Raw genomic sequence first — 19729 nt, forward strand, 5'->3', positions numbered from 1 at the left:
CAGGAGTAGATTCCTTAATGCCCCTTACCCATTTAGCCCATCCCCCTTCCAGCAACCCTCTGTTTGTTCTCCATATTTGAAGAGTCTCTTATGCTTTGTTCCCCTCCCTGTTTTTATATTATTTTTGCTTCCCTTCCCTTATGTTCATCTGTTCTGTGTCTTAAAGCCCTCATATGAGTTAAGTCATATGATTTTTGTCTTTCTCTGACTAATGTCACTTAGCATAATACCCTCTAGTTGCAAATGGCAAGATGTCATTCTTCTTGATTGCGAAGTAATACTCCATTGTATATATATACCACATCTTCTTTATCCATTCATCCATCAATGGACATTTGGGCTCTTTCCATACTTTGGCTATTGTCGATAGTGCTGCTACAAACATGGGGGTGCATGTGTCCCTTCAAAACAGTGCACCTGTATCCCTTGGATAAATGCCTAGTAGTGCAATTGCTGGGTCATAGGGTAGTTCTATTTTTAATTTTTTGAGGAACCTCTATACTGTTTTCCAGAGTGGCTGCACTGGTTTGCATTCCCACCAGCAATGCAAAAGAGATCCTCTTTCTCCACATCCTCGCCAACGTCTATTGTTGCCTTGAGTTGTTAACATTAGCCATTCTGACAGGTGTGAGGTGGTATCTCACTGTGGTTTTGATTTGTATTTCCCTGATGATGAATGACGTTGAGCATCTTTTCATGTGTCTGTTAGCCACCTGGATGTCTTTGGAAAATTGTCTGTTCATGTCTTCTGCCCATTTCTTACTAGGTTATTTGTTTTTGGGTGTTGCATTTGGGTGTTGTTTGTAAGTTTTTTACAGATTTTGGATACTAACCCTTTATTAGATTTGTCTTTCACAGATACCTTCTCGCATTCTGTAGACTGCCTTTTAGTTTTGTTGATTGTTTCCTTTGCCGTGCAGAAGCTTATCTTGATTAAGTCCCAGTAGTTGACATTTGCTTTCCTTTCCCTTGCCTTCAGCGATGTGTCTGCTAAGAAGTTGCCGTAGCCGAGGTCAAAGAGGTTGCTGCCTGTGTTCTCCTCTAGGATTTTAATGGTTTCCTGTCTCACATTTAGGTCTTTCATCACATTTAGGTCTTATTTATGTGTATGGTGTAAGAAAGTGGTCCATGGGCACCTGGGTGGCTCAGTTGGTTAGACGTCTGACTCTTGATTTTGGCTCAGGTTATGATCTCATGGTTTTTGAGTTCAAGCCCTGTATTGGGCTTTGCAGTGACAGTGCGGAGGCTGCTTGTGGTTCTCTGTCTGCCACTCCCCTGCTTGCTGTCTCTTCGAAAGTAAACATTAAAAAGAAAAAAAAGGAAAGTGGTCCAGTTTCATTCTTCTGCATGTAGCCATCCAGTTATCCCAACACCATTTGTTGAAGAGACTTTTTTCCATTGGATGTTCTTTCCTGCTTCGTCAAGGATGAGTTGACCATATAGTTCTGGATCTATTTCTGGGTTTTCTATTCTGTTGCATTGATCTGTGTGTCTCTTCTTGTGCCAATACCATACTGCCTTCATCACTACAGCTTTGTAATATAGCTTGAAATCTGGAATTGTGACCCCTTTAGTTTTGTTTTTCTTTTTCAGGATTGCTTTGGTTATTTGGGGTCTTTTGTGGTTCCATACAAATTTTAGGGTTGTTCTAGCTCTGAAGAATGCTGGTGGTATTTTGATAGGGATTGCATTAAGGGGGTAGATTGCTTTGGGTAGTACAGATATTTTAACAATGTTTTGTCTCAGGTGAGGCTCTGTTTTGGAACCCCACACTTCAGAGACCCCCACGGTTTGAAACCACAGTGATCTGAGGGAGCATCTCACCACCCTGTGGCCAGGGCCAGCTTGTCACTGGAAATAGTCGCATCACCATGCTGTGGCAGTGGCTCAGTTTATGGTAAATCACAACACACAGCTGGCACCAGGATTTGCTGCCCTCAGCTGACATCATCGTTCTTATATGGGTGAATGTGGTAGCTTGATGGCACCCACTAGGTCTTTTGCCTGGGGAGAGAGCTTATCACCTGTACCAAATGCACTCCAAGCAGGGGAACTGCTTCTCCCCGGGGGACCCAGGGGATCCTTGGACACTGCTGCCTGCTCCTGGTGTTCCACCCTGCTTCTTTGCCAGAGCACCAGCCAGGCTGAGCTCTGAAACTTTAGACACTGCTGTGTATAAAAACGGATAGTAGTGATACCTTCTCCTTTTTCCTTTGTCATTGCTTTTGGCGAACAGTCTTCTTGTGCAGACCCCTGTTCATGTTTTCACTCCCCCTCTAGCTGCTTTCAAGGGGAGTGTCTTCTTGCACAAACTCAATACGCTGCTCTCTCTCACCCTGTGCCTTTCTCCTCTCTGTGAAAATGGCTCCTTCCCCTCTGCTGTACCACAGCTCTTCTCTCCCTCAATTCACCTCTCTGCGCTGTACCTGCAGTGTTCTCTCCCTCAAATTATCTAGGTTCTATTAATCCTCAGATCGATTTCCTAGGTGTTCAGAATGGTTTAATGTTGATCTAGCTGTGTTTAGGGGACAAGTCCAGAGTCCTCTTACTACTCCACGGTCTTAACTCCCCATTTTTTAAATTCTTAATGTAAGTGCTTAGATTACTGATTTTACACCAGTCGTCTAGTTAAATTAATTAAACATTTAAAGCAATAAGAAATTTTAAATACTGCGTTAGCTACATTTCACAAATTTTTAGACATCTGTTTTTCATCATCTAGCTGTAGGTATTTTCTAATTTCTCTTGTGATTTCTTCCGTCATCCAAGGATTATTTAGAACTGTCTTATTTAATTTTCAAATATTTGTGGTTCCTAGACATGTTTATTGCTAGTAACTTCTAATTTCCTTCCATTTTGTCAGAGAACATTCTGGATAATTTTACTCTTTAAATTTACTGAGACTTATTTTATAGCCCAGCATATGGTCTATCTTGGTGGATCTTTGTGCACTTGAACAGAATGTGTATTGTAAACTTGCTAAGTCAGGATGACTAATAGTATTTTAAGATGACTTGTATCATTACTGATTTTTGTGTCTAGTTCTATCAGTTGCTGATAGTGATTTTTTAAAAATTTATTTGTTGTCTGGTTCTAGCCCTTGCATGCAAGGTGTTGAAATCTCCATCTAAGAGTGTAGATTGGTCTGTTTCTTACTTTAATTCTCTGAACATTTGCTTATTATATTTTGAAGCTCTGGTATTAAGCATGTATGTGTTTACAGCTGCTTTGTCTTCCTAATGAAATATTCCTCTTTGTCTCTGGAAGTATTGTTTTCTCGAAGTCTGTTATATGTGATATTAATATAGCCATTCCAGCCTTCTTATGCTTGTAATTTATATGATAAATCTTTTTTCTTTAATCAGTTTTTAATAAGCGCCTTATTGAGTTATAATTCACTTACTGTGCAATTCAATTGTACGCATTAGCAGTCACTACCATTTCCCTCCAGTCCTAGGCAGCCGCTAGTAAATTTTATTTTTCTCTGGATTTGCCTATTTTGGAAATTTCATGTAAATAGAGTCATACAATATGTGGCCTTTTGTGACTATTTTTTCACTTAGTATAATGTTTTCAGGTTTTATCTATTTTGTAGTATGTATCAGTACTTCATTTTTTTGTGTGTGTCAGCTAATCTATTGAGTGAATATACCACATTTTATCCATTATTTTTGGGTATTTTGCTTAATTTCCATTTTTTGACTATTATGAGAAATGCTGCTATGAACATACATGAGTAAGCTTTTGGGTAGACACAGGTTTTCATTTCTTTTTGCTATGTATCTAGTAGTGAAATTCTAGGTCACATAGTAACTATGTGTGTAACCTTTGACCTCACCAACTCTGTATATGCTCACCACAATTATATCTACCATCTGTCATCATACAATGTTACTGCAGTACCATTGACTGTATTCCCTATGCTGATTTATTCGTTCCATAACTAGAAACCTCTACCTTCCCATCTCTTTCACTCATTTCTCTCATCCCTCCATCCCCTCCACTGTGGAAACCACCAGTTTGTTCTCTGTATTTATGGGTCACTTTATGATTTTTTTGTACGTTCGTTAGTTTTGATTTTTAGATTCCACATATGGGTGAAATCACATGGTGTTGTCTTTCTCTGACTTATTTCACTTAGCAAAATACCCTAGGTCCATCCATGTTGTCATAAATGGCAATATCTCATTCTTTTTTTATAGCCAAGTAATAGTCTGTTGTTTTTGCTTATTTGAATATTTGAGTCCTCTCAAGTTAGGTCTCCACTGATTGCGTTTTCCCTTGAGAATAGGTCATATTTTGTTGGTTTTTCCTATGGTGAATAATTTTGGATTTTATCCTGGACATTGTGAATGTTAGGTTGTGGAGACTTCAGATGCTATTATAGCCCTCCAAAGACTGATACTTCAGATGTAGAAACATTTAACTTGCTTTCACTCGAACTATAAATTTGTCTGTCTTGGGCAGCAGTTTATTTATTTTTTTTTATGTTTTACTGGCTTCTTGTAGTCTGTACTAGCCTGTGATTCTTTAGGCCCAAAGGTCTATGGTTTTTCTACCTGAAACTTCAGATTCCCTACGTACTGCTGATTGTGTTAAGCTCTCAAGTGAAAAAAACCATAAAAATAGAAACACCCTGTTCTGGTCATTTTTTCTGAGTGTCAACTATAGAATAAGCCAGCTTTTGTTCACTTTCCAGGGTGTCCAAATAGTTTTTGTTTATTGTTGTTTATATTTTTCCTAGAGTTTGTGATTGCTGTCCTGAGAATCAACCTTGTCGGAACTTATTTGTCCATACCAGAAGCTGAATTTCCTGTCTTTAATTCTAAACATACCTAGTTTATAAACTCTTAATCTTGTAAAAAGTCATAATGTTTTAGGAAATATCACATTTAAATCTTTTATACTGAATTGAACTTTAACAAACCTTGCTGGTTCTTTTATTCTAGACTTCCGATTCTTTAATAAGTAATGTGCCCGAGAAAGATCTCAGACCAAAAAGAGATACGGATATGACTTCTGAAAGCGAATATGGAAACAGAAAAGAATGTAATAGGAGAATTCCTCGAAGATCAAAAATCCCATACTATTCCAAAACTATTCAGACTATTAAGCACCACAACAAAAACAACCCTTTTATGAGGTAATTGTTTTAGTTTTAGAAATATGAATAAGGCGCAGAGATACAAGTTAATACTGTTGGCTTGTTCCTTTAAAGCTTAGAGTGATATTTCTTACTCTTCTAATGTCAGAGATTTGACTTTTCAGCCTTGCTGGCTCAGATTTGATCAGCACGTTTATATACATTTATACAAAAGGATCCCTTTCTCTGATAGACCGTCATTACCTAAGTTGTGTAAAGTAGAATAAATACTATACATTTCCGAGTTATTACCTGTGTTTTTCTCTTTGCAGTTGTAATCGTAAAATGAAACAACCTTTCTTTAAAGACTTATATGTAAGATCATCTTTAGCAAACTGTAATACATTAGAAGAATCAGAAGAACAGAAAAAGGAGATCATTAAAGTAGACAATAGTAGCTCAGAAGACACCACTTACCGGGTATGGCATAGGAGATTAAGAAAAAATGAATGTGAATAATCTTAGTTTTAAATGTAGAATTAGTCCTAGTAAAATAATGCATGTTTTTATGAGCAAAAAATACTGCATATGATTTTATTAGGGTGATGGTTTGGGTTGTTTTTCCCTTCCTGATTTGCAGATTTTGTATAACACTATTTTTGCAAATTGTAAAGGAATGAAAATTATACATTTATCTAAGGTCAGATTTTGGTGAAATCATTTGTTATATCTTATGGAGAAAAAAACATCAGAATTTTCAAAGTCTTATTTCTTAAAACAGTGGTTCCTTTCTTTTGGGTCTCAGACCCTTTTAAATTTCTAAGGAAATTTATGGGTCTTCTCTGAGAGTCTACTTTACACACTCAAAAAATGTGTATAATTTCAAGGTTTTCACGTACTCTGCTGAAACCCAATTTTGGATGCATAGATCCCAGATTAAGAGGGCTTTAAGGGCACCCAGTAGAGCGTACAACTCTTTATCTTGGGGTCGTGAATTTGATCCCAGCGTTGGGCAGGGAGCTTAACTTAAAAAGAAAAAAAAAAGGCCTTTAGAAATTTAAATATTCTTCAGTATTTAATCATTCTCATGTTGTTAAGAATTTTAGTACACATTGATTTATATTTTCCATCAATTTGCCCTTGCTTTATTTGTGAAGTGCTACTTACACTTTCAATTGTAATGTGCATTGTTGTTCCAGTAGAATAATTGCTTTTTAACCTGTATCACACCTTTCATGCCATTGGTTTCCTCCCCCTATTCTCAAGTGTAGAGGCTTTAATGTTTGAAAGATAATAATCACTAGGACAATAATAATACCAGCTAACATTTATTGAGTGGCTATTATGTACCAGGCACTGTTCTCCACTGTTCTATATAGTGCTTTACTTCCATTAGTTTGTTTAATTCTTACCACAGCCCTTTAAATTAGATAACTATTATTTCTATATTACAAATGATAAAATTGAGGCAGTGAAAGGTTAGGTAACTTTTCTAGGTTCACATAAGCCTATTGTTTTCTTTCAGACACTCCTTCAACAACTAGACCAAGAGAGAGAGAAGAGGTGGAAAGCTGAACAAGCTGAAAAGAAACTTAGGAATTATATTGATGAACTGCACAAACATGCAAAGGAGAAAAAAGGTTTTCATACCCTGGCTATGCTCACCACAGATAGGTAAGGGCAAAGTCTGTAAATCTAACTTAGAACTGGAGTACCTCAGTTTATGCTAGCTGTAGTAAGACCAAAAACAATGTATGTGGTTTTAGTTTGTTTTGAACTCATTTTATTTAAAGATTTAATGCTTTATAAGTTTTTTTTGTAAATGAAGGATTCAAGGTACACTTATTTGCCGTCAAGCTGCTGCCCTCAAGCTGAGAAGTGTTAGATAAATTTAAGTATTATAAGTGAAGAAGAGCAAGAGACTGGAACAGGGATTGGCAGTTTTTTCCTGTAAAGTGTTGGTTTCTGTTAAGGGTAGGGATTGGCGAACTTTCAGCTTTGGAGGTCATATTTGGTCTGTTGCATTTTCTCTTCTGCAGTGGGCTTTGGTACCAGATAGCCCAAGTTTCTTATTCTGGTATTTCTGTTTTTCCATCTTATCCATTTCCATTTCCCATTTTATGTTTTTTTTTTTGTTTGGTTTTTGGTTTTTGGTTTTTGGTTTTTTTTGTCCTGTATGTATTCTTTAATGCAGGTTTGTCTTACTCCATTCTGTAAGAATACCAGTTTTCTGAAATTACAGTAACGTCATCTTCTGTTTCCTGTAGGTAATTATTTCTAAAGTGATACTTTTCCTCAAACAGTTACAAGACTTTTCTCCATAGTGCTTGTTGATTTATGTGTCTTATCCTTGAATGAGCACACTGTTTCTAGATTCAGTATTTGCCAACAGATAGCGTTTGGGAAGTTGTTCTCCGTTCCATTTCCTATCTGTTTGTACAGTGGATAAATTCCCTTCTATGATCTTAACAGATTAGTTAAGTTGATGTACACAGCTCCTAGCCCAATTCCCAGGTTCTTTTAGGCATTTAACTCATAAAATGTTGTGGTACTTGTGTGTTATTTTTTATTCCCCACTACCTACTTCTCTCATACTTTGTACCCATGCATTATAAGGAAAATTATGATACTCATCATGTGTTCTCTGAGAACCTCTGTTATATAAGCATGATGCATTATACTATTACTATTACTATTACTATTACTATTACTATTACTATTACCACCACCCACCAACTTCCTGCCTTATTTGTTTTGGGACATGCTGTCTTTGATGTAAGAAGATGCTGGTCAGGGGTAAAGAAACAGAATGGATACATTAACAGTCTATGACGGCCTCAGAAAAACAGTACTCTTATTTGCATTAGGTGCATACTTAGCTAACAGAGTGCAGTGGTAGATTTACAGAGCCCCTGGGACCCTGAGGATATATCCTCCCCCCCGCCCCCCCCCCCCCCACACTTTTATGAAGTTGTAGTTTTATGAGGCAAAGCGTGAGTGTTTTAGGGGTGGTTTTTATTTTAACTTAGTTTTGTTTTTCTTCTAATCAAAATTTCTTCCAGACTTTGACATTATGTTTTCTCTTGTTTTTAATTGTAGGTGTATGCATTTTTGCTTTATTCTGTATTGTAGGTATTATTTAATGGGATTTTTGAGGAAGCAGTGTCTGGGGCTGCTAGCCAGCTTCCATTTAAATTGAAAGGCTTTGGGCACACTTCATCTTTATCCTTGCTTAACTTCTCCATTGTTGTCAATGTTTACCATGTTATATATTCGTTATTTTCTTAAAAATTCAGCTTCAATCATTTCTGATTTGCCTTTATTTATACCTCAAATGTTCGTTTGGCATTAGATCCTCACACACTTTCATATCCCCTTAAGGGACTTAGTAGGGACTCTGCATTCCTCATCCCTAATAGAGTCTAACATCTAGGCGCCATGTTCTGAATATACATTATTTCAGAAACTCAATCTTCTTTCCTATGCTTTTAACACATAACCTATAAACCCCCAAGTCTTTATATGTCATCCAGATCTCCTTGATGAACAACAGATCTGATCATCTGATTATCTACCAGAAATACCTTGTGTACCTTGCTCATAAGTGTCTTAAATCAGCATGTCCACAAGTAGACTTATCATGCTCCCTTATTTTATATTCTCTGTTCTTTTTTTTTTTTTTTTTTTTTTAATTTTTTTTTTTTTTCAACGTTTATTTATTTTTGGGACAGAGAGAGATAGAGCATGAACGGGGGAGGGGCAGAGAGAGAGGGATACACAGAATCGGAAACAGGCTCCAGGCTCTGAGCCATCAGCCCAGAGCCTGACGCGGGGCTCGAACTCACGGACCGCGAGATCGTGACCTGGCTGAAGTCGGACGCTTAACCGACTGCGCCACCCAGGCGCCCCTATATTCTCTGTTCTAATAAATGATGTCTCATCCAGTCAGCCACCAAAGCTAGCAATTTAGGAATCATTTTTTTTTTTTGCTTCTTTCTTGTTCTCATATCCCATAACCAGTTGGTATTGGTATCTTTTTATTCTACTTGCTAAAAGATGTTGAACTATCTTTTCTTTATCCTGAGACTGTCACCTTAGTTTAGGCCCTTATCTCTTGCTTAGATGGTTGTTCTGATTGTACTGATCCGTAGCTGCTCTGCCTCATTCACCAAATATGGTGGTCCACAGAATAAAGGCTAATACTCTTTCACACCAAACTGTCGTTGAGAAAGTAAACAAAGGAAGACCAGTTCGGAGACTACTCTCAAAGGGAAGAGGAGACATAGTAAGGATAAGAATTGGAGAAATGACTAGTATAGCACCTGATGGATATATGTACTTTTTTCAGTTGTGGCTTGGAAATTATAGTAAATATATATAGGAGTGGCTGCCTAGCTCAGTAATTTATTCATGAGGCTGTGTCTTTGCTGTTTGTTGTCCCATTTTCTTTTTAAAAAATTTTTTTAAGTTTATTTATTTTGAGAGAGACAGTGCAAGTGAGGGAGGAGCAGAAAGAGAGTGGAATTGGGGAGAGACAGAATTCCAAGCAGGCTCCACACTGTCAGTGCAGAGCCTGATGCGGGGCTTGAACTCATGAAACCATGAGATCATGACCGGAGCCAAAACCAAGAGTCAGAGGACGCTCAGCTGACTGAGCCACCAGGCACCCATGTTGTACCATTTTCAAACACCAGACTTGTATTCTTTCATCATTTGCCTCTCTGCCTATATAATATTGGTCAAGAGATGAACATCTGACCCAAGCTGGGTAAACGAAATGCCTAAGTCCATGGCCACAGTGATTGGTGCATACAGTGGGCATATGAACCAAATTGGACTAATCAGACCTTTCCTAGAACTCTCTTCTAAGTTGAACTAGAGAAAGACAATCTTTTCTATTTGGTCCTCAGGGCTGTTAGGATGTGAGCCCATTTCCTTCTCTCCATACTTTACAAGGAAGCCTACATTAGGAAAACAGAAACCAGCCTGTAGAGAATTACAAATAGCCCTTATGGTCTTCATGTCCTTGGTTTCAGGGGCTCCTCAGAATAGTGCACCCCATTCTCTGAATGGTCATGTAGGTCAACAGATTCTCTCTTTTAACTTAGTTAAGAGTTTTCAGTTGTAATCAAATGGTTCCAACTATTACAAAGCTGGGATCAATACTTTGTCAAAGTTAACTTCCAGGTATCTATTTATATATCAATTCTCTCTTACAGCTTTGTAACTGTATCCATGTCTCTTCCCTCTCCTTGAACTCCTTGAAGGCACAGGCTGTATCTTAATCCATCTAGCTTGCTTTTAAGCCCATACCTAGCATAATGTCTGAAACAAATTAGGTGTTTAATAAAGTTTTGCTGTTGAATAGCAAAGTTCATATAAGATAAAATTTTATTGGGGCGCCTGGGTGGCGCAGTCGGTTAAGCGTCCGACTTCAGCCAGGTCACGATCTCGCGGTCCGTGAGTTCGAGCCCCGCGTCAGGCTCTGGGCTGATGGCTCAGAGCCTGGAGCCTGTTTCTGATTCTGTGTCTCCCTCTCTCTCTGCCCCTCCCCCGTTTATGCTCTGTCTCTCTCTGTCCCCCAAAAAATAAATAAACGTTGAAAAAAAAAATTAAAAAAAAAAAAAAGATAAAATTTTATTAATTTGTATGGAGTGTTTTCCCTTTTGGCACAGTGTTTGTTTCAGGGATGGGAGAGAGTTGTATTATATTGTTTTTCAGCCATTTTTACCTAATGAGGATTTGAAACCTACTTCAAATTTCCTCTTTACTGTAACCTTTAATGTTTACTACAATTTTTTTTTAATTTTTTTTTCAACATTTTTTATTTATTTTTGGGACAGAGAGAGACAGAGCATGAACGGGGGAGGGGCAGAGAGAGAGGGAGACACAGAATCGGAAACAGGCTCCAGGCTCTGAGCCATCAGCCCAGAGCCCGATGCGGGGCTCGAACTCACGGACCGCGAGATCACGACCTGGCTGAAGTCGGACGCTTAACCGACTGCGCCACCCAGGCACCCCTGTTTACTACAATTTTTAACCTTTTGTATGTGTAATATACTTAAAACCACATTCAATTTCGCTTTAGGTTAAAGGAAATTATATATAAAGAGAGAAATTCCAAAGCACAACTCGAAGTTATGGTTCACAAACTTCAAAATGAAGTAAAAAATCTAAGTATTGAATTAATCAAAGCAAGAGATCAACAAGAGTATCACATTAGACACTTAAGAACCCTGGAAAAAGCATTAGAAAAAATGGAGAGGCAGAAGGGGCAACAGCAAGCAGCACAGGTATTTCTCTTTAAATCCGTCAACCATGTGAATTAACACAAATTCATAGCTTTCATCTTGAAACAAGTTATATTGTTATAGAGTAAACTTCAAAGATGTTAGAGTATATGCAAAAATTAATTTAAATGTAACAATTCCTGTGGAATTCTTTCTTTTTCTTTTTTTTTTTAAAGATTTTGTTTTGGGCACTTGGGTGGCTCAGTCGGTTAAATGTCAGACTCTTGATTTCATCTCAGGTTATGATCTCACGGTTCACGGGTACAAGCCCCCACATCTGGCTCTGTGCTGACAGTGCAGAGCCTACTAGGGATTCTCTCTCCCTCTCTCTCTGACCCTCCACCCCACGTCACTTTCATGCTGAAAATAAAAGTAATCTCTACACCCAATGTAGGATTTGAACTTAGCAACCCCCCGATCAAGAGTTGGATGCTCTACCAACTGAGCCAGTCAGGCCCCCCACTCCCCACTGTGGAGTTATTTCTGACTAGCACTTGCAAAGCAGTTTTAAGAATAGTTGGTGGAAATATTGGAGGTTATTAGGCTTATGTTCTGGGAGCCAAGTTTTAAAAGTCTCTTTGGGGATCCCGAAGATATTTCATTTTCATGCCTTTTGAGTGGAAGTTATTGAGGTCTATGATGTAACTAAACAATAGTTAATGCTAGTCCGATGCTTCTAAGACTGTACTTTTATGTGACCATGGCATCATTAATTTAATAAATTTGGAAAAAAATCAACTTAGTCACCAGGTTCTATTTAGAAGTCAGTTTTCTTTGGGGAAGTAGCATTAAAATAGAAGCAGGGAGAGTATTATCTAAATACTGTAATGTATATATTTACTCAGATACGACTTATCCAAGAGATGGAGCTCAAAGCTGCTGCTGCTGATCGAGAAATAAACTTACTTAGAACTTCTCTTCATCAAGAAAAGGAACAAGTACAACAACTTCATGAAGTTCTTACATTGAAAGAACAAGAACACAGGTAAATGAAAAATACATCAGGAAAATGACTTTTAAAAATAGAGAAAGAAAGCTTCTTGGTTCCTCCCTACCTTACTCACTTACCTAAAGCTAGACTGATTGATCAGTGCTGAAGTCTGACAGAATTAGCTCATGGAAAATAACATGTTTAGGTATGCATTAAAATCAGTCTTACAGAAAGAACTGATAGCTTAAAAACAAATAGGTGGCTTTATTGAGGTAAGAAATTATAATAATGAAACTCATTTTGCATTTTTTCAAGCCCAACCAAAAGTCAGTCATTGTAGTAGAGAAAACTATTTTTTTTTTAATTTTTTTTCTTTAATGTTTGTTTATTTTTGAGAGAGAGAGACAGAGACAGAGTGTGAGCAGGGGAGGGGCGGAGAGAGAGGGAGACACAGAATCGGAAGCAGGCTCCAGGCTCCGAGCTGTCAGCAAGGAGCCCGACGTGGGGCTCAAACTGAGAGTGTGAGGTCATGACCTGAGCTGAAGTCGGACGCTTAACCGACTGAGCCACCCAGGAGCCCCGAGAAAACTATTTTAATTGACCCCCAGGTAACTGCCTGTTAAATTAATCAATAGCCTTTATTCCTCTGTAGTGCAGGAGTCAACAAACTTTTTCATTGAAGGGCCAGATAGAAAATATTTTAGGCTTTGCAGGCCATACCTAACTATATTTTTGTAGTAATAAAGTAGCCATAAGCAATATGTAAATGAATGGGCATGGCTATGTTCCAATAAAAGTTTATTTCCAAAAAAGAGTCTCCGGCCAGATTTGGTCCATCACTTATAGTTTGCCAGCCCTGCTCTGTGGAGTCCACAATAATTTGAACACTTGCAGCTAGTTATCTACTTACTGCCCTACCAGTTGAATTGTGTATTTGCAGGAGTTAATTGTGTTTGTTACCAAACCTGTTTTGTTTTTGCCCTTATGTAAATGAAATTTTTACTGTATAAATTTAAATTTTGATGCACCGGGGAAAATTGTCAACATGTGCAGGGGCAGAACGACTATGAAAGATGAGGGGGGAAATAATTGTAAAAATCTAAAATTTTGCACTTAGTTTCCTTCGCAGATATCTTTTAACTTCTTGTTCTGATTTAAAGAAACCAAAACTAGAAATAATGGATTTTGTATTATGGGTTTGACTTATTCAGGAAAAATAGTGGAAAACTGTAAAGAATTAACTCATATTTAAATAAACTTGCCCTATATATATCAAAAGACCAGTGAATACTTTCACACTTTAACTGATTTTTTTCTCTTAACCAACCACCAGTACCAGTCAGACTATATTAGTTGTATGTCACAGTTGTATGTCAAAGAAGATACAGTGAAGTAGAACTTGACTTCTACAAATGCACCTGAAGAATTTTAGAAATCATAAAACGATTCTGAACTATCTCAGTGAAGTTAAGATACAGCAGACCCCTTTTATCCCCATCACCACTGAATACATATAGTCTTCGTCTAACTACCATCCTCCGCCAGGTTGTTTTTGAAAGTGAGAAGCTGATTTTAAGTTAACAATAGAGAATATAGAATATTTAATAACTATTTAAACAGCCTTAAAGTTTTTCTTTCCAGATGAATAGCATCCTGCGATTTTTATTTGTATTTCATTCCAGGAAAGAACTTGAAACAAGGGAGTTTCTCAGTGATGCTGAGTTCCAAGAAGCCTTAGCTAAAGAAGTAGCTAAAGAAGAAAGAAAGCATGAACAAGATATAAAAGAGTACCAAGAAAAAATTGATACATTAAACCAACAGTATATGGATTTAGAAAATGAATTCCGTATTGCTTTAACTGTTGAAGCCAGAAGATTTAAAGATGTAAGAATTGGCATCTAGCTTTTTATTGAAAACAAAATCAGCAAGATATGGTTGGATGAGAGGACTACATTTTAGAATTCTAGCTTTATTTACATGTTGCCTGTATGATTTTAAGCAAATTACTTAAATTCTTAGAGCCTTAGTTTCTTCACAAAAATATAGCTACTCTTCAGTGCTGTTGCAAAAACTGAGTGAGATTATAAATGGTCAAGTAAAGACAGCACCGGAATAAGAATTGGGAAGCCTGAATTCTATTTCTATAGAGCAGGGATTGGCAAACTAAAGACCCTAGGCCTATTTTTGTAAATAAAGTTTTATTAGAACACAGCCACAGAAACAAATAGTTTCTAAATATTTGGAGAACTGCTATTTATAATGCAATTTTGAAATATAGGTTAAAGATGGTTTTGAAAATGTTGCAACTGAGTTAGCAAAGAGCAAGCATGCTCTTGTTTGGGCGCAACGAAAAGAAAATGAATCTTCCTCTTTAATTAAAGATTTGACCTGTATGGTGAAGGAGCAAAAAACAAAACTTGCAGAAGTTTCGAAATTGAAACAGGAAACAGCAGCAAATTTACAGGTAAAACACTGAAACATTTTATTTCCTCTTTAATTTTTTATATCATAGTCTCATGTATATTGTGATGATTTTAATGCTAAGTATATATATGATGCATATGAGAAAAGTAATATAACTAGGAGATTAAACAATGACTTCACAGATTGTATTGCTTACACTAAAATGGTATTTAAATAAAATAAGTGAATTTAAGAACTGTACTTAGGTAAATAGGTTCCAGTTGTCTGTGATACAGCAGAAATTGTGATGGTGATACTCAGATGGTTGAGGTTCAGGAAATGGCACACAAATTGCTGATAGTCTTGTGGTGGTGATGGTTGTCTTTAGATAGACCTAGCTATAGTAATTCTTAAATTAACCTTTTTAGTGCTGTTGTCTCAGTTTTAGACATTAGCTGTATTTTGCCCAAGAAAACTTAATTCCAGAAAGTGACCTTTAGATTATTGATATAAATGCTGGGTGAGAAATTTTGAGTATTACATGTATAATTGCTCTTTTAAGATAACTGATATTAGAATAAAATTCAGCGTTCTTAAAGGAATAGTCCCTTAAAATTTGACTTTTTATTTTATGACGTACACTTATCTTAAAATGAAAACCTTTGTAATGTAAAATTTAGGAGCATTTACTTTGTATTTGGTTAGATAACAATTTTTCTCCTAAAATGCAAAAAGTAAAAATAGAGCACTTAAATGTAATACTGTGCTATTTTTTTTTTTTTTTTGATGTTTTTTGGGGATATACAGAATCAAATCAACACCCTTGAAATCTTGATTGAAGATGACAAGCAGAAGAGTATTCAAATAGAACTTCTCAAGCATGAAAAAGTCCAGCTCATTTCTGAGCTAGCCGCCAAGGAATCACTAATTTATGGTTTAAGGACAGAAAGAAAAGTATGGGGGCATGAGCTGGCACAACAAGGTAAAATTTTCAAAGGGAAAATAGCTCATTCTTCTAAACCAACAATTCTGGGTATTGATGAGAAAAACAAGCGCTCATTAATTCTGCCTAAGACATACCAAAAAAAGGCAACACTTTATATGGAAGGATAAGTAAGCATTTGCCAGCCAAACAGCCAAATGAAATGCCTAAGATGTGAAATAGTTTATTACACTAGTTAGGAAGTTACAGCTCTGGTTTTTTTCTTAATTTTGGTTTTCTTCCCAACATAATTTGGTTACTTTTCTGATCAGGTATACATTTACAGTGCTTCAACTAACTAAGTCATTGAAATAATTCTTACACAGTGATTTTAAATTATTTGTATAGTATGCAGTATTCATGTTTTTTCCTAAAAATTTGATAACACTTTTGTTATACATAGAGAAATGTGAGAATAGTGTATGAATGAAAACCACTTTAGGTGTAGGTATATTTACTCTTAGTCTCCTTTTCCAATCACTAAAGCAAGAGATAGACACTGTTTTATGGCCTTCATAGATTACAAATTATGAATAGCTAGGTGTTGGTCTTAGTGGAGAATTGCTCATTTGTCCATTCCATATAAGAATCTTTAATATGATTGTTTGAATGTCATAAGTTGATCAATTAAATATCACATGTCTGAGTTACTTGTTTTTGATTTGTGGCTTTAGGTTTTCCAAATAGCCACAGGTGTTTAAAGGGCCTTTTGGTTCTTTTCCCGTTTCCTTTTATATTATGCTTTATGTATTTTGGGTTTTTATTCAGTTTTTCTTTTTATTTACTTTTTATTTACATTGTTAAAATAGATATTCATAAAATACAAATTCTCCAAGATCTTTAAAAGTTTGTAACTCATGATGTTTATTTCTCAGGATCGTCTCTAGCCTTAAATCGTGGCAAATTAGAGGCTCAAAATGAAAGTTTATGTAGAGAGAATGAGTCTCTGAGAAAGGCAAATGAACGTGATAATGATGCATTAAGAATTAAGTGCAAAATCATAGAAGACCAAACTGAAACCATTGGAAAATTAAAAGTTGTAAGTTTGATACTTTATTTTGGGAAAAGAGCATGTGGCAGTTTTGTAAATCTGTGGATCAGAGTATCAAATAAATATCTGTCTCAGTGAATCCCAACTGTTGTGGAATTTGGGACATTATCAGATGTTTCCTTATGTAATCTATGCCCTTTGCCTTTTAAAATGACTCTATGGCCTTAATAACTTTAAATTACTTTTACCTCAGAATTTTATGGGATGTTATCATGGTCCTGTGAAATAACTGAAAATAATGTTATTAAAGGGTTAGGAATCTTAAGTAAATTAATGTTTTATATGTTTAAAATATCCATTTAGAGCACTGTTTAGGATCTCCTAATATTGCTAAATTCTGAAAATTGTGACAAAACCCAACTATTCTGTATTTAAAAGTAGAAATAGTTTGTAAAACTATGCTTGTTCCCAGGGGAAACCATTTCACCTTCTTCTCCAATATGGCATATCTTAATAGAGAATACTACTATGTTCACTTGTTTCAAAGTATGTTACATGAAAATTTTCCAGAGAAATTTTTTGAAACTTATCTTGAGCACTGAATCAAATTTGATCTCCAAAATTTTCTTCTAGAGATTATCTCTTAAAGTGTAAAACTGAGCCTGGCTGGCTCAGTGGGTTAAGTGTTCAACTCTTGATTTCAGCTCAAATCATAATCTCAGGGTTCGTGAGATTGAGCCCTGCGTTGGGCTCCACACTAACAGTGAGGAGCCTGCTTGGGATTCTCTCTCTCCCTCTCCCTCTCTTTCTGCCCCTCCTCCACTCACACATGTTCTCTCTCTCTCTCTCTAAAAATAAATATTTTTTTTAAAGTGTAAAAACTGAGAAAGTATTTAAAAAACTTCTAAATGAGATTATCACCCATTAAAAGTAACAACTCATTCTTTAGAGTAGCTATAACTGCCTAAGATTTAATTTTCTTTTTCTTAGTCATTTTTAAGAAACTCCTTGAGAACTTGACTTTATCAAGTACAGAAAATAAATCTGTATGACCATGTTGCTATATCCTTAGCTAGGTTTAGGCCATGAATGCCTGAATTGTATCACTCTAAGCAATTACATTGTTGTTCACTCCATTGAAATTTGGTTTCAGTATATCCAAAATTTCAAATATATCTGTCATACATGCCAACGTGCAGTGAAAATTATTGAAATTTTTTAGCAGCAAGCCTTTTTTCTTGTTTTAAAATTCTAGCCAAACATATTTTCCTTTGAGTTAAGCTAAGTATGAAACAGAAAGACTTGTGATTTGCTTTTTAAATTTCACAAAGCAAAGCAGGGGATACTATGGGTACAAGACATTGATTTGACAAAGCTACGTCTACAGAAGACTACTGCCTTCTTGTCAGTCTCGGAGCAGGAAGGAAATGACTAGTAATGAATGATACAGTGGAGCCAAAACACTGTTGAGTTTTAGTTTTAGAGTTTTGGTTTTAAAAAAAAAAAGTTCAGATTTTTCAACCCATCATTCTTTTCCCATAACTTACTACATTTACTTTAGAGAACACTGCACAGCCTCACAGGTGTGAGTATTAGGATGCTTTCCCACCAACCATGTAACAGAGAGAGATAGTTAGGCATAATTTCTTTCAGCAGTAAATTCATCTAAAACCGATAATGACCTTTATCTATTGTTAGGTTGGATGTTCATAGAATAGAAAACCTTCAGGTCTTTTAAAGTTTGTCACTGATCGTGTTGTTTCTCAGGATTTTCTCTAGGCCAAAATCATGGGAAATTAGTGGCTCATATTGAAAGTTTATAGAGAGAGAACAAGTCTCTGCAAAAGGCAAATGAACCTGATACTGATGTTTGATGTTTTGGAGTGTGATATTTTCAATTAAATGGAATCTATAGTTAGCTTCTGACTATGGGAATCAGAAGCAGAAGTTTTTTTTAAAAATTCTGTTTCTGCCCCATATATTATTTTGGTATTTTTCAGTATATCTGGGTCATAGTACTCTCTGATGCTGCAATGTTTATCATTCTTTTTGATTAATAGGGTTATTTCATAATGATTTTTTATAGCTTTTGTGAACTCCCATAACATATGTCAAGACTGCTCACTCTTAGTGCTTCAGAGAGTCAGGGGGACAAAATAAACAATTCATGACTTTTTTGCAAATGTTGGTCAAGACTAGGAGACTACCCAACATCTTTGCTTAGATTTTTGCATATGTAACACACTGAGGAATTGAACTGCATTGTTTATCATTCTTATGAATATATACTTAAATTGGCCTTTCCCAGTATTTGTGTGTTTGCCTCCATCTTCTTCCCAAAAGGAAAAAAGGCAAGGTGGAGTGGGGCAGAGGAAAGAGGGTAAAAATAGGAACTGCCAATTTCATCTATTCTCACTTACAGAGACTGATACCAGTAGTCGGTGTGTAGCAGACTGTTCCAGACATCCAGGCATGCCCCGACAAAGCAAAGAAATAGCCATTGGAATAAATCACCTATAGGAAGCCTAATCCCTGCAGACATTTAACGCTGCCTAAGGTGGTTTTGATCTTTCATTATCCTCTGATTTGTAATATGCACATACAGGATAAAGTCTGGCTCATGGTATAGAAGATAGCATAAAAAGTTTGGGGAGATGTAAACCCTGTTCTTATGTGACATTTTAATAGTGATAAAATCATGCTTTGTTTTGAGGTAAAGCATTTATTTGCTCATCCTGATGCAGAAAGCACTTCTGTTGAATATAGTAGAAATAGCAGTTTAATTAGTGCCACACGTACTGTGCATATCAGTCTTTGCTGTATCTGTCATCCACCTAGAGTTTTCTTTCTCTTTCTGTCATGCAAACATTTTTTCAAATGCAAAATTACAGTAATTGAAAATTTTTATTGTGCCGCTTTTCCTTCTCCCTCTATGATTGATAATTGCTAACTTAACTTACTGAAATAAAAAGTGTAAAGGGCATAAGAATTTTATCTTCCTTTTTCTTTTTTTGTAATTTTTTAATGTTTATTGGTTTTTGAGAGAGAC

At 36.3% G+C, this 19729-nt stretch overlaps 1 protein-coding gene across 4 annotated transcripts in view; it reads left to right on the forward strand.

Annotated features, from left to right (window-relative positions):
- LRRCC1 (leucine rich repeat and coiled-coil centrosomal protein 1) overlaps window positions 1-19729 on the forward strand; it is a 43070-nt gene that overhangs the window by 15684 nt on the left and 7657 nt on the right. For 3 of the 4 annotated variants that reach the window (XM_043601292.1, XM_043601293.1, XM_043601294.1), the window contains 9 exons: window positions 4950-5143; window positions 5416-5563; window positions 6609-6757; window positions 11172-11376; window positions 12219-12358; window positions 13987-14188; window positions 14583-14768; window positions 15515-15689; window positions 16565-16728. In XM_043601292.1, the coding sequence (XP_043457227.1) occupies window positions 4950-5143; window positions 5416-5563; window positions 6609-6757; window positions 11172-11376; window positions 12219-12358; window positions 13987-14188; window positions 14583-14768; window positions 15515-15689; window positions 16565-16728 (1563 nt within the window). Of the gene's footprint in view, window positions 1-4949; window positions 5144-5415; window positions 5564-6608; window positions 6758-11171; window positions 11377-12218; window positions 12359-13986; window positions 14189-14582; window positions 14769-15514; window positions 15690-16564; window positions 16729-19102; window positions 19235-19729 lie in introns of those variants that run through there. The other variant, XM_043601295.1, reaches the window with a different exon arrangement.

This window comes from Prionailurus bengalensis, chromosome F2, assembly GCF_016509475.1.
Source record: "Prionailurus bengalensis isolate Pbe53 chromosome F2, Fcat_Pben_1.1_paternal_pri, whole genome shotgun sequence".
Taxonomy (NCBI): domain Eukaryota; kingdom Metazoa; phylum Chordata; class Mammalia; order Carnivora; family Felidae; genus Prionailurus; species Prionailurus bengalensis.